Raw genomic sequence first — 11,229 nt, 5'->3', positions numbered from 1 at the left:
CAGAGGAGAAAAAAAATGAAGGGAAGTCAAGCCTAAAAAAAAAAAGAAAAATCCATCCTTGAACCCAACTTGGTAGTAGCTGTCCAAAAGTGATGTCATTCTTTGCGCTGCACACTTTGTCTCAGTACTTTGTTCTTTCAGGGGAAAAGAGCCCCAGACTTCGCTCTGCCTTTTTGTTTTTAAATGGCTATGCGACTTAAGAATTAAAATGATTTTGATCCGAAGAAAAATAACAGTACAGTTTCATTCCCTGCAGGACCGCTCGCTGCTTTCACAGAAAAAAAAACCTTCGTCTTGGGACATCTAGAGCCGGCTCTAAATGGAAATGTTCATTAATCAGTTTTATCTATCCCCTGCCCCCACCGGAGCCCCTATGCAGATTATTACACCTGATGTGTTGAATAAGCTTGGAAGGAGAGCTGCTCCGTCTCTGGAGGCAGGCTGCTGGCTTCACTGTGAGGCTAGTAAAGTAAGCTAGACGTCTGAGGTGTTCCATATGTGGTTAAAGGTCCAAATAGTTCCAAAGGCTGTAGACAACATTGCTTATTCTGGCTTTAGTAGTTTACTTTGGTCGGTGCGTAAACTACTCAAATGGCATGCATCTAAGAAAGGGCTTCTGTGACTTTCAAGCCTTTAAACAAAGACATTCAGGACCTGAAACGTTCTTTGGACAACTTGTTTTGATTTTATTTTTCACTGTGGATGAGAAGACTCACCTATACATTCTCCAACTTGGCTAATATCTTTTTAATTAGACTAAAGTTATATCTAATTTCCTTCCAATTTTGCTGGGGGCCCCCCCAAGATCACTTGGGTGGCCGTGGCCCATTACTGCCTTAGCAGCAAGAGCTTTGAAGAAATCCCAGCTTGATGAACCCAGAGCAGACATTATTTTCCCTAACAGCTGAGGAGCGCTGCAAGGATCTTTCATCACCAAATAAAATGGAAACCACAACGTCTGTCATGAACATCTTTCTCAGTCAGTCAGGTGGTGTTTTCACTAGAACTCTACTTGTCACGGAACATTTAAAACGCATTTACACAATGACGATAGACAGTTGTATGTGGAAGATACAGTTTTTCTTTTAATACAGAAATATGTGCCCTAGTGAATGAGGTCTGCCTTGTGACCGTGTGTGTGCAGAGGCTTTCAGAAGCGCACACGCACTCTCCATGAGTAGTTTGTGAGAACTTTGTCTTTTTTCTTCACAATGCAGGTGTACGTGCCTTCGTTGATGGCGTTGGCCACTATAGTAATGTGGTCATCTTTCAGGGAGATGTAGTTGGGGTGAGAGAACTCCAGCAGCTCCCCATCCTTGTACCAGCTGAAACAGGATTCAGACATTCAGACACTGCTCAGTGAAATGATACTGTAGGTGAGGTGGACTGAAAGCATATTAGAGAGAGTTACTCACTGTACTTTGCCTTTCTTTGATGCTATTTTCTTCCCACATCGAAAAGTGAGCTTCTTGCCCTCGACGACCAGCTTGTGTTTGGTCCTCGGGGCCGCCGGGGTGGGAGCCACAGTGGGGAAAGGAAATTCTGAAGAGGATTGGAGAGAAACATTTAAAATGATGCTCCCAAATGAGACTCAAAGTTTACAAAAATAAAGATTATCCTACACCTTGGTGTACTTCACCGTCTGGAGAGGTTACCACTTTCCCTCGATGAAACTCTGATTACCTTTTAAAAGTTGTGACGCAAACCTTATCACGTCAGACACGCTGCCGGCGCCGCGGGTGTCTTATCAATATAATCTCTCCCATCTGGTTTCTGACAAACGCAACAGGCCGCCCTGTGATCAACTCAAAGTCTGCTTAAAAAACAGTCGCTCTCGTTAATGCCGCAAAAATCCAAATTGACCTTGTGTGTCTCTAACCCTCAAGCCACAGTCTGAAATTCCAGCGGTTTGGAGTCACTCAGGAATTTTCCACAGCCGTACAACGTCTCCCAATCAACAATGAGGAACAGATTACTGCGAGCCAGGAATCGTATCCTCTTGCCTCTCCCCGCACTGTCCCTTGTTGCTGACAAAAATCTCAGAAAGCCACAACAATCTATGTGCTGTGATGGTTTAAAGGAGCCATTTCCTGTTGTGCAACAGGATGCCTGAGCACCAGTGCATCCAACAATACAACTAAACTGGCTTATGCTGTCGGATTGCTGATGTGTTATCAATATTTGGTGTTGAGGCAGCAACCGACAGGTACCTGCTCTGTTCTGTCAGTGTGGGGCTAAAACTAACATTTCCTCCCTAGGGTTGCTGGTATCCTCCAGAACCGAACACAAACTCTTCCGGTGGCAAGTGTAATCTCCCTTCAAATCAGATTCTTGAAAACCCCCATCGCTGCTCTGCGTGGCTGGACCTGTTGGCTCCCGTTGCTCTATTGGCAAACGATTCACAGCAGCTCCTTGCGCTGCTCAGTTGAGAGAAAACGTCTTTCTTTCCCCCGTGGACTGCTGCTGCTTTCTGCTGCTGTGTCTTACCGTAACAGAAATCACAGCTGGAGGGGCAGTGCTTCTGCATCAGCTTGCGCTTGCTATCGCAATAGCCTTTCCGAGCCCAGGCCGGACAGATAAATAACCGGTCCAAACATCCTGGGGGAGAGGGGAGGAGGAGGAGGAGGATCAGACAAGTCAGCAGCAAAAGTATTTGGATCTCCTATCTACTTTTCGTTCCAATGAAAATGACTAACCATAATACATGCTAATGATGACTCATGAGTAGTTTATACAACATCCATCAATGCCACGTTTAGTGTCAGTGGTCAAAGACAAACAATGCGGACTACATTCTGCTGGATTGTGGCCAAAAATGGAATATAGGTTTCGTACAGCTGGTTCTTCAAGTGCTTCTAGATGTAATTCTTCTAATGCCGGGATCAGACCACACAATATTTTTGCCATTGGAGAGGATCACTGCATCAGATGATGAAGCCATCACTTAAGTTCTTGAATTCTTGACCGAGAGACAATCATAGCTTGCCGCCTTTCATAACTTTCGTTGTGAGACACAGACGTGCAGCGGATCGGGAATGTGGTGCCAGAGACCAACTTCACTGGTCCACCTGACGGCCTAAACAACATCTGCCATGTAGTACTAACATGCTTTGGCATGTTAAACGTTTAACGCCAATGTCATGGAATCCATTGAAGAAGTGGTCAAACTGCTGTTAGGCTTCTCAGATACTGCGCCAGTTGTCTTTCGCTATGACAGACAACTCTTTTCGTTCCAGACATCCCATGTCTATCAAGTCGACCATAAGGCTTATTATGTAGTCTGATCTCAATCTGGAAAACCATCGGCTATTGGTCTGACGACGATAAGCCTCTGGGGGCATGGGCCAATATTTCGGGTATCGCATATTATGTTTACAGTCCAACCGAGTTTGAGTTGAGACGTCCAGGACCAGATTGATAGTTTATACTCTGTGAACAGTTTATGTTTTAGCTAATAAAAAGCTTGAATCGTCATCAGACGTTAGCCGGTGGCTTCTGGGATTGCACTTCAGCCAATGCCTTTTCGCCTCTTTTGCTTTCCACACAGACCGTTTACCTGCATTTAACCAAAGCCCGCTCAAACGCGATTGATAAAAACTACTTGGGTTACAAACGGAAACAAGAACGCTCCGATACCAAATCTATTCCTGTGGCCTACAGATTCTGCATTCATATGCATGTATCTCTTTATAGAGATTAGTCTGATCCCAGCATGAGAAGTGGATTTGCTTCTTTAGGTCTTGAGGATTTACTTGGTCTTGTCTTCAAAACCAAGTAAATCCATTTGCCTTTGACTTACAACTTACTGACAGTTGTCAAAGTCCCAAAGAAGAGCTTTCCCATTTGGGATCTGGTGGAAAAGTAAGAAGGATTGTGAACGTACCGTAGAGACGGTGCAAACCCCACACCTCATCCTGTGTGATTAGCTTGCGTCCTGTCAGAGTTGCATTCAGGTGCATTATGGCTTTGGAGTCGAGTGAGTGCATGAGTCCCAGGACGTGGCCAATTTCATGAGTTGCCACATGGACAAGATCCGTCAGCCAAACCCCTGCAACATAGACACTGTTGATAATTTTCTCTTTCAGCTCAGCGTCTGCTGCGTCCATCACCTTATGGGTTAAATATTAGCAGTTTCAACAAACATGATGAAGACACATGCCTTTCTTCCAACTAAAGCGCATGTTTCCTAGAATCCAGTATTCGTGATCGTCGAAGTGGATCTCGCCAGTTGGCGGGAAGAATGCATGAGCCAATTCTCCTGTGATTCCGTCAAAACAATGGTGCAGGTAGGACTGCAGACAGTCTGTGTGGTTGACGGGGTAGAAGCCTGCCAAGACAGAGAGAGAGAGAGAGAGACATACCTCAGAGCCGAGGAGGGAAGCCCTCACTCCATTATTTATGCTCCGTGTAGACAACAGCAGGGAGATGATGAATTACGAAAGACAGAGCTTTTTCTTCAGCCGTCACCCCGCAGGATGACAACCATTCCTCTCACTGACATTGATAATTTATGCAGGGCCCTGGAGTTTGCATCCAGAGGGACAGATAAAGCATAATTTAGACTGCTCCACCATGGGCGGACATGTTTGGAAGTTGTTTCTTTTTTTTCATTTAGAATTATGAATCATGCTGAATAAAAGTTTGGTAATATAGTCGCGGTGGTGTGATTTAATACGTTTGGAGGACATTTCTGCGATGACAGCACAGAGAGAAAAACAGTAACGACAAAGCAGAAGTCTGGAGCTCTGAGCCAGGGAACATCTGTTGGGGATTGATGCAGCCACATGCAGAGTACCCACCGATCTTAATGTCTGCCTCTTGGTCAGCTGGCACCTCTCTGAAGCTGAACGGCGAGACGTCGCTCCACACGCCAAAAGCCTTGGCGATGCCTCTCCGCGTGTCGCTGGCATTTATCAAGTTTGTAGGGAAGGAGAGCAACCTGCTCAGAAACAACAGCATTATGTAGTTATTACTGGACTTCTACTGCGGAGGAATCTGCCAAAACACAATAGCTACTGTTTAGACAGAATTCCCACAAGCACTGCAAGTACAGCTCCATTACTTGATAATTTTTTATATCTCGGCTAGATGTGGATACTTCTAAATCAGATAGTGAACATCTTTTTACTGCTCCAGAGAAAAACAAGCAATTGCAGTGTGGGTGCACCACATACTCCTTTATTTTCCCATCTAACAAATGCAAGTAGAGAGATCTGTAAGTAACTTTTGGGTCCTACAACCTATCAATGGACATCTTGATTAACATGCGATGAACAGATATTGACAAGCTCTTCAATTGGGTGTAAATTGTTCCATTAAGATGCTGCTGACCCACACCAACAACAGTCTGATTTTATTTACTAATGTCTACTACTTTGGCATTGATTTCCAATGTTCTACAACTGTACTTTGCTGTTGCGTTGAAGAGGAAGAATTGCAAAAGATTACTTGTATGTTAGCTTGAACTGGTCCCATTTGAGCTGCTCCGGGGTGAGGGTGTAGCGCTTGTTCCTGGAGAGGTGAAGCACTTGTGACCGAGCCTCTTTGCGGATCCCGATGAGCAACACAGTGGTGTAAGCTTCTTCCTTGGACAAAGAAAAACCTTTAAATAATCACCTCACACTGGAGTGAAGTTAGGACCTGAAGGCACCTGAAGCTCTTAGTGGGATCAGCATTGTTAGGCTTCTAAAAGAGTTCAATGAGATATTACAAGCTCCCAGAAGGGGTTTTGACTTTTGAAGCTGCAGGCATTGAACTCCATTTGTAATCTTGACAGTTACAAGTGGCTTTCATTTCAGTGACTTATATCTGAATGTTACACATTAGATTTTCATGCGAGGGCATTCCATCTCATGGAAACAGGAAGTGGTCAGCAGTAAAAATGCTTTCCAAACATAAGTATGATCCTTTTCACAGATAAGTTGTGTCGGATGTCCCTTTGGGGATGGGCAACATCGACTCCAAACCTCACACCTGGAATCTACGATATTTTTATAGCTTCATGGGTGCTTTTCATTTTAGTGCTTTCATAAATATTCTGTGACTGAAGTTAAGTTGTGGTTTGCCTTGGCTGCGATATTGCAGTAATAGTGATCGCACCAGTTGATAACATCTATAACTTTTTATGAAGATGGTTTTAAGTAATAAATCCACTTTCCAACAGTTGGAAGTTGGGCCGTGATTCTGACCCAAGAAGCCCATTTTGTGCTTGAGAGCAGAAAGGCTTCCTGTCCTAACTGACAAAGAAGGGTTTAAGGATGCCTACATTAAAACTGAAAAATTGCTGAAGCTACATAAGACAGTCAGCGTATTCACAAACGTGAATACTGTAAATCAGATGTAAGATGTGAGAGCCTGCCAACAACATACAGGTTGCAGGTAGAAGTGTAAAGGCCTCAATATGCTTCAGACTAAGTTCTTGTCTAACAGCGCCATAAACTTCCTTTTGGAATCTGAAGCAGACAATCCAACAAGCGCGCTCCCTTTACACAATGTTTGGCCAGGTGTGTGGAGGTGTGAAGAGGCCTTCTCAAGCTTCTTCTCTTTTTCTTTTTTTACGCAACTACTGCCATCACTACAACCATATGCAAAGTGCTTTGAGACTGACAGAATGTGTGCGCTGTTATCCCCATTTGTCCAATTCGGCACATTACACTCTATGACAGCTGGCTTTTTGCAGCATTAAGTGTGTCCGATCAGTGACGCAGCCTAGCCGACAGCTAGCGACAGCTAGCGACTAGTGATTGCACCCACCTATCAATCATAGCAGCCACACTCTTAATTATGCATAACTTTAAGCCTTAATATAATTTTAAGGGGTGGGTTATATAAGAAATTCACCCCCCGTATAGTTGTCATGAAGGGGGAAATTAGCAGGACATTTTAACATCGGGGTTTAAGGAGAATATCTCAATTTTTCAGCACCAGAGGTTGCTTACTGGTAAATTCCCGTAATAAGAGCTAGTTCATTGAAAGTATACCGAGCAACCTAATGGTGTGTACCAGGGTACCAGGGATACTCAACATGTTTTTACATTTACATTTAAAGTACAAATATGAATTGCCATTGTGAATACATTTATTCATTGTTACATTCATTGTGAATTAGAAATTGGTCGACGGGCCACTCTGCACCCTTTCTGGCCCTCGGGCCTTAAGTTGAGTATCACTTGTGTATACAATCATACCACACCATGATTATTACACTATTAATAAATCATTGTAGTGGTATTTAATGCAGTGGTTCCCAACCTCTGGGTAAAAAAAACGTATTTTTGACTTTTCTTGAATCTTTGCTTTTTTCATGTGAATTTATTTTATTTTATTTTAATTCATTTTTTAAAAACAGGTCACAACCGGTAGCCCTCCAGTGCATGTTTTCGACTTAAAAGAAAAGATGGAAAGCAGACATGAAAGACACTCCCTTCACTTTGTATTCTACACTCTGTCCTCTGGTTCCTGTTCCTGCTTCACCCAGTCAAGAAAAATAGATGCAGTACTTCCTTCATGTCCTTACCAAAATAGTAAAACAGGGTCAGGCAGTCTGGCAGACTGTCCCACACTGCTGTTGAACTTGATGGCCTCTCTTGCTCTGATGTTAAGTACAATGTTTCTGTATTGCATTATACGTACTCGTCATTGTTTTATACAACAGTTGCTTCCCTGACCTCAGCTAACACACTGGAGTCTCGTGTTCTGTGATTTATGAGGTGTTTAATGTAGTCAGGCCAGCGCAGTTCTTTCTGTGTCGTGTCTTGTTATTTTCACTGCAAATCTAATCTCGCACTTTGGCACAAAATAGAGATGAACCATAAACCATGACGGCCGAAACAAACGTGCTAGACTAAACCTTGAAGCCAATGGTGAGCGCTGAGTCTGAGGGCAAAACATCTGAGGACGAATCCCAGACGATCCCGAGGCGAGTCTGGAAGAGTTTAACCTCAGAGACCGTTAAAACAGGGATTATGATTGTTATCCTTAGTTTCAGAGAGATTCAACAAAGGCTATTTTCTGTATAAATCAGAAAAGGTAAATTGTGAATATATTGCAGGTACACAAAGTCCATTGTCAACATTGATATAAAACAGTGTTAAATAATATTAATATAGAAATACTTTGTGTATTTATGCATATTCTGATACATTTCTAGATGAATCGTGCAAATACTGCATTATATTATATGCACTATACGTAAAAGAAAACACATTAAAAATGCTCTTTGACTGCATTCTGATCTAACTTTATTCACTTACTGAGAAATTCAGACTCTTATGCTGCCATTCAGTCTGGTAGCCTAAAGAAGTTTATCGCAGGCAGTTATGTAATCCTCAACAGCAGACTTCTTGATTGACACAGAATGAGTGTGTGGCAAAGGAAATGACATAAAGCTATCCCTCAGGCTCTGTATCACAGTGGGTGGGTGTCAGTCTGGAGCAACACATTTATCCAATTGACTGAAAATATTACTGTACAGTGATCCATTCCATTGCCTAATCTAATTATGGCATTCATCTAACTTCTCCATTTTAAACCAACATTATTTGAATCTGATGTGTATGCCCATATAACAGTGATTTCATGTGATGATTATGTGATAAAAGTGAAAGAAAATAGCGTGAATGATGCTTAGGCTACTTTAAAGAAAACCATTGACACTGTTCATTCTAGTTCTGACCTGTGGTTATCTACTGAAGACCATACTAGGATTTAATGTTACTGACTTTCAAATGTAGGCTTGTATAACACATGATAAAGCAGATTATTAATCCTGATGTATTTTTGGTGATTTCGGGGTGTAAAGGATCCACCAAATATTTATTTCAATTTAATTTAAACTCACCAGGACTACTGTATAAGTGCAAGACAGGGAATAGGGGTTGAATCATTTAATTATAAAAGTTAGTTACTGTGTGAAAAAAGTGCTTCTTCATGTAATACTGTATATGCCGAATTGAAAAGTGGCTTTTAATAATAATAAAAATATTTCAAGCCACAGCAATCTTAGTATGTGGATTAACAGAAAAAGCAGGGCAAATATCAAGTCAAATCATTTTAAATGGGGTTTGGTGATGTTTTTTAAAAAATGATTTAGGACACCACTAACTTACTAATATGAAACCAGAAAATATATCAGACTTAACAGTTGCAGTCACCTTTCTTATCAAAAGGTGGTCACTCACAGCATACCTCTAACCTCCAGGAGGGAAACGCTGTGGTTTGTTGCATCCCTGCGACCAGAAGGCTGAGCAGCGCGGCCGCCAGCAGAGGAGCGAAGTCCCAGTCGCTTCTGCGTAAACTTCTGGGAGTCTGACAGCACACCATGGCTGCGATATCACACCTCCAGGAACAAAACCAAAAACAAATAATCCCTCAGCGAAGACTACACAGGTTTACCATCTATGCCCGTGAACACTACTCCCTGGCCATTGCACGTTGTGTTACGCGGGTAGCTTCTGGTGCTGCTGTGTGCGGCAGCGCAGTTAAACCTGCGGAGCGGGTAGTGGAAGCAGCGCAGACTGCATCAGCAGCTCTGCTCGGCTCTCTTCCGTACAGTGCGCCTGCCAGAGGACTGGTTTCATATTACTGTAGATGGGGCAGGGGGTCAGTGTCGAGACGATCTAATGAAAACCAAACGCGCTCTGCCCATCAAACCACTTGTTGCAACCACTGTCTGGAGCTCAGTTAAAGTAGAATCAGATGCTTATTTTGAACATGATTTTCTGAGGTCTGTGTAATGCTGCTGGGGGAAAAAAAGCAGTTTAGTCTTCTCCTTATCCCACTGTCTGCACAGACACAGTCCAGGATAGAAAACAAAACAGGGCACTCTCCTCTGTTTCACATTGTTCTGTCACACACCCAAACAACACAGGACTTCAAATGAAATCCAGTTTAGCATGAAATCACATGAAATATTACACGTTTAAAACTAAATAAAAGTGCAGCTGCATTGTATTTTCCTTTTAACGCTAATGTAAATGATTACATTTGTTTGTTGTTTCGAGTTATGTAAAGTTTTCCAGTTGTGTCGCTCTGACTGTGACTTGCAAGTGTAAACATTGTAGGAGCAGCAGTGAGTATATAGTTTGCTTGCATTGGCATTGCAAAGCTGATTAAGGGGAGAAGGGATTTCGGGCACAACTCATACTTCAAAGGTGCATGGAGAAAGGAAAGAGTCTGAAGAGAGTTTTTTACTCCAGCAACACTTGTAGTATGCACAACCTCTTTATTTTATAACCTATTCAAAGTTAAGTTAGTTAGCTGAAGGGACTCCAGGGGCTGCATGGATGGATAACTTGGTCTTGGTGTGCTTTTGCACCCCTTGTGCATGCCACTGCCTTCTACATGGCTAGTTCTGGCACATATAGTAAAGTGCACAAGTGGAATGTGGATTACAATGATGATTGAGTTAAAAATTAATGATTTTGGAGCCTTCAGCCTCAGAACGGTCAAAGTATGGTTCAGTTTAGTAATTCCCAGTTCATTTCATTAACATGCTCCCAATTACAGAATATTTAAAAAGCGTTTTCTGAACCAATTCAAATGCCTCTATTGCCAAAGCAGTAGAGAAACATTGACAAATGTTTAGCAATAAATATGAAATAATGTGCAAATATCAACACTTGTATTAAATACAATATAATAAAGGCATTAAATAACAATTAAGAACATGGGCAGTTGTAAAACCTTTGCAGATGTAATCAGTCAGAATGATATACCACAGAGCTCTATCTCTTAGTGTATGACATCAGTCTACGTGTTTTGCAGCTAATACTGAAAACTGACTTTTCTCCCCACATACTGGCAGTTTCTGTGTAAATGGTTAACTGGCAACATCCCACCCGATAGTCCGGTCCCTGAATCATAAACTGCGATTTGTTGCCCTAATGTGACCCTGACATTAACATGTTTCAGTGTATTGAAATAGTGTCAGCATTGAAGAATTGAAAACTGTTTCTTCTGCTTTCAGTGAAGTCCACTATTCTGTTGGCAAAAGCACCATCAATCTTAGCAGACATAACTAACAGGTTTTAATTATAAAATAAATTCAAGTTAATTTATAGCATCAAAAAAAGGTTGTTGCAGTCTTTGTTTAGAAATCGCTTTACACGTTAGCTTCCAGTGAAGGCCTGCTTTTGTTTAAACTCTGTGAACACAACATTGTAACTCATCTGTGATCACATGCAAAGAAATATACTTGTGAACCAGTAGCTAACCTTGACTGAGAAATGA

The 11,229-nt window shown here is 42.1% G+C and overlaps 1 protein-coding gene across 2 annotated transcripts; it reads right to left on the bottom strand.

The window, feature by feature from the left end:
* Positions 1-1,061: 1,061 nt before the first annotated feature.
* Positions 1,062-9,538, bottom strand: mmp23ba (matrix metallopeptidase 23ba). 2 transcript variants are annotated; one of them, XM_029434956.1, is made up of 8 exons: positions 9,187-9,538; positions 5,449-5,585; positions 4,800-4,939; positions 4,160-4,327; positions 3,884-4,048; positions 2,488-2,598; positions 1,416-1,542; positions 1,062-1,325 (listed from the first exon to the last, which is right to left on the bottom strand). In XM_029434956.1, exons 1-8 carry the CDS (start codon positions 9,319-9,321, stop codon positions 1,151-1,153), a joined length of 1,158 nt encoding a protein of 385 aa, XP_029290816.1. In that variant the 5' UTR covers positions 9,322-9,538; the 3' UTR covers positions 1,062-1,150. The 2 variants fall into 2 exon arrangements, 1 of the variants encoding a protein (XP_029290816.1); XR_003832471.1 differs by lacking the exon at positions 1,062-1,325 and having other exon boundaries at positions 1,684-2,598.
* Positions 9,539-11,229: the final 1,691 nt, after the last annotated feature.

The sequence above is a fragment of the Cottoperca gobio genome, chromosome 7, assembly GCF_900634415.1.
Source record: "Cottoperca gobio chromosome 7, fCotGob3.1, whole genome shotgun sequence".
In the NCBI taxonomy this organism is placed as follows: Eukaryota; Metazoa; Chordata; class Actinopteri; order Perciformes; family Bovichtidae; genus Cottoperca; species Cottoperca gobio.
This window is presented reverse-complemented; position numbering and strand designations above follow the sequence as displayed.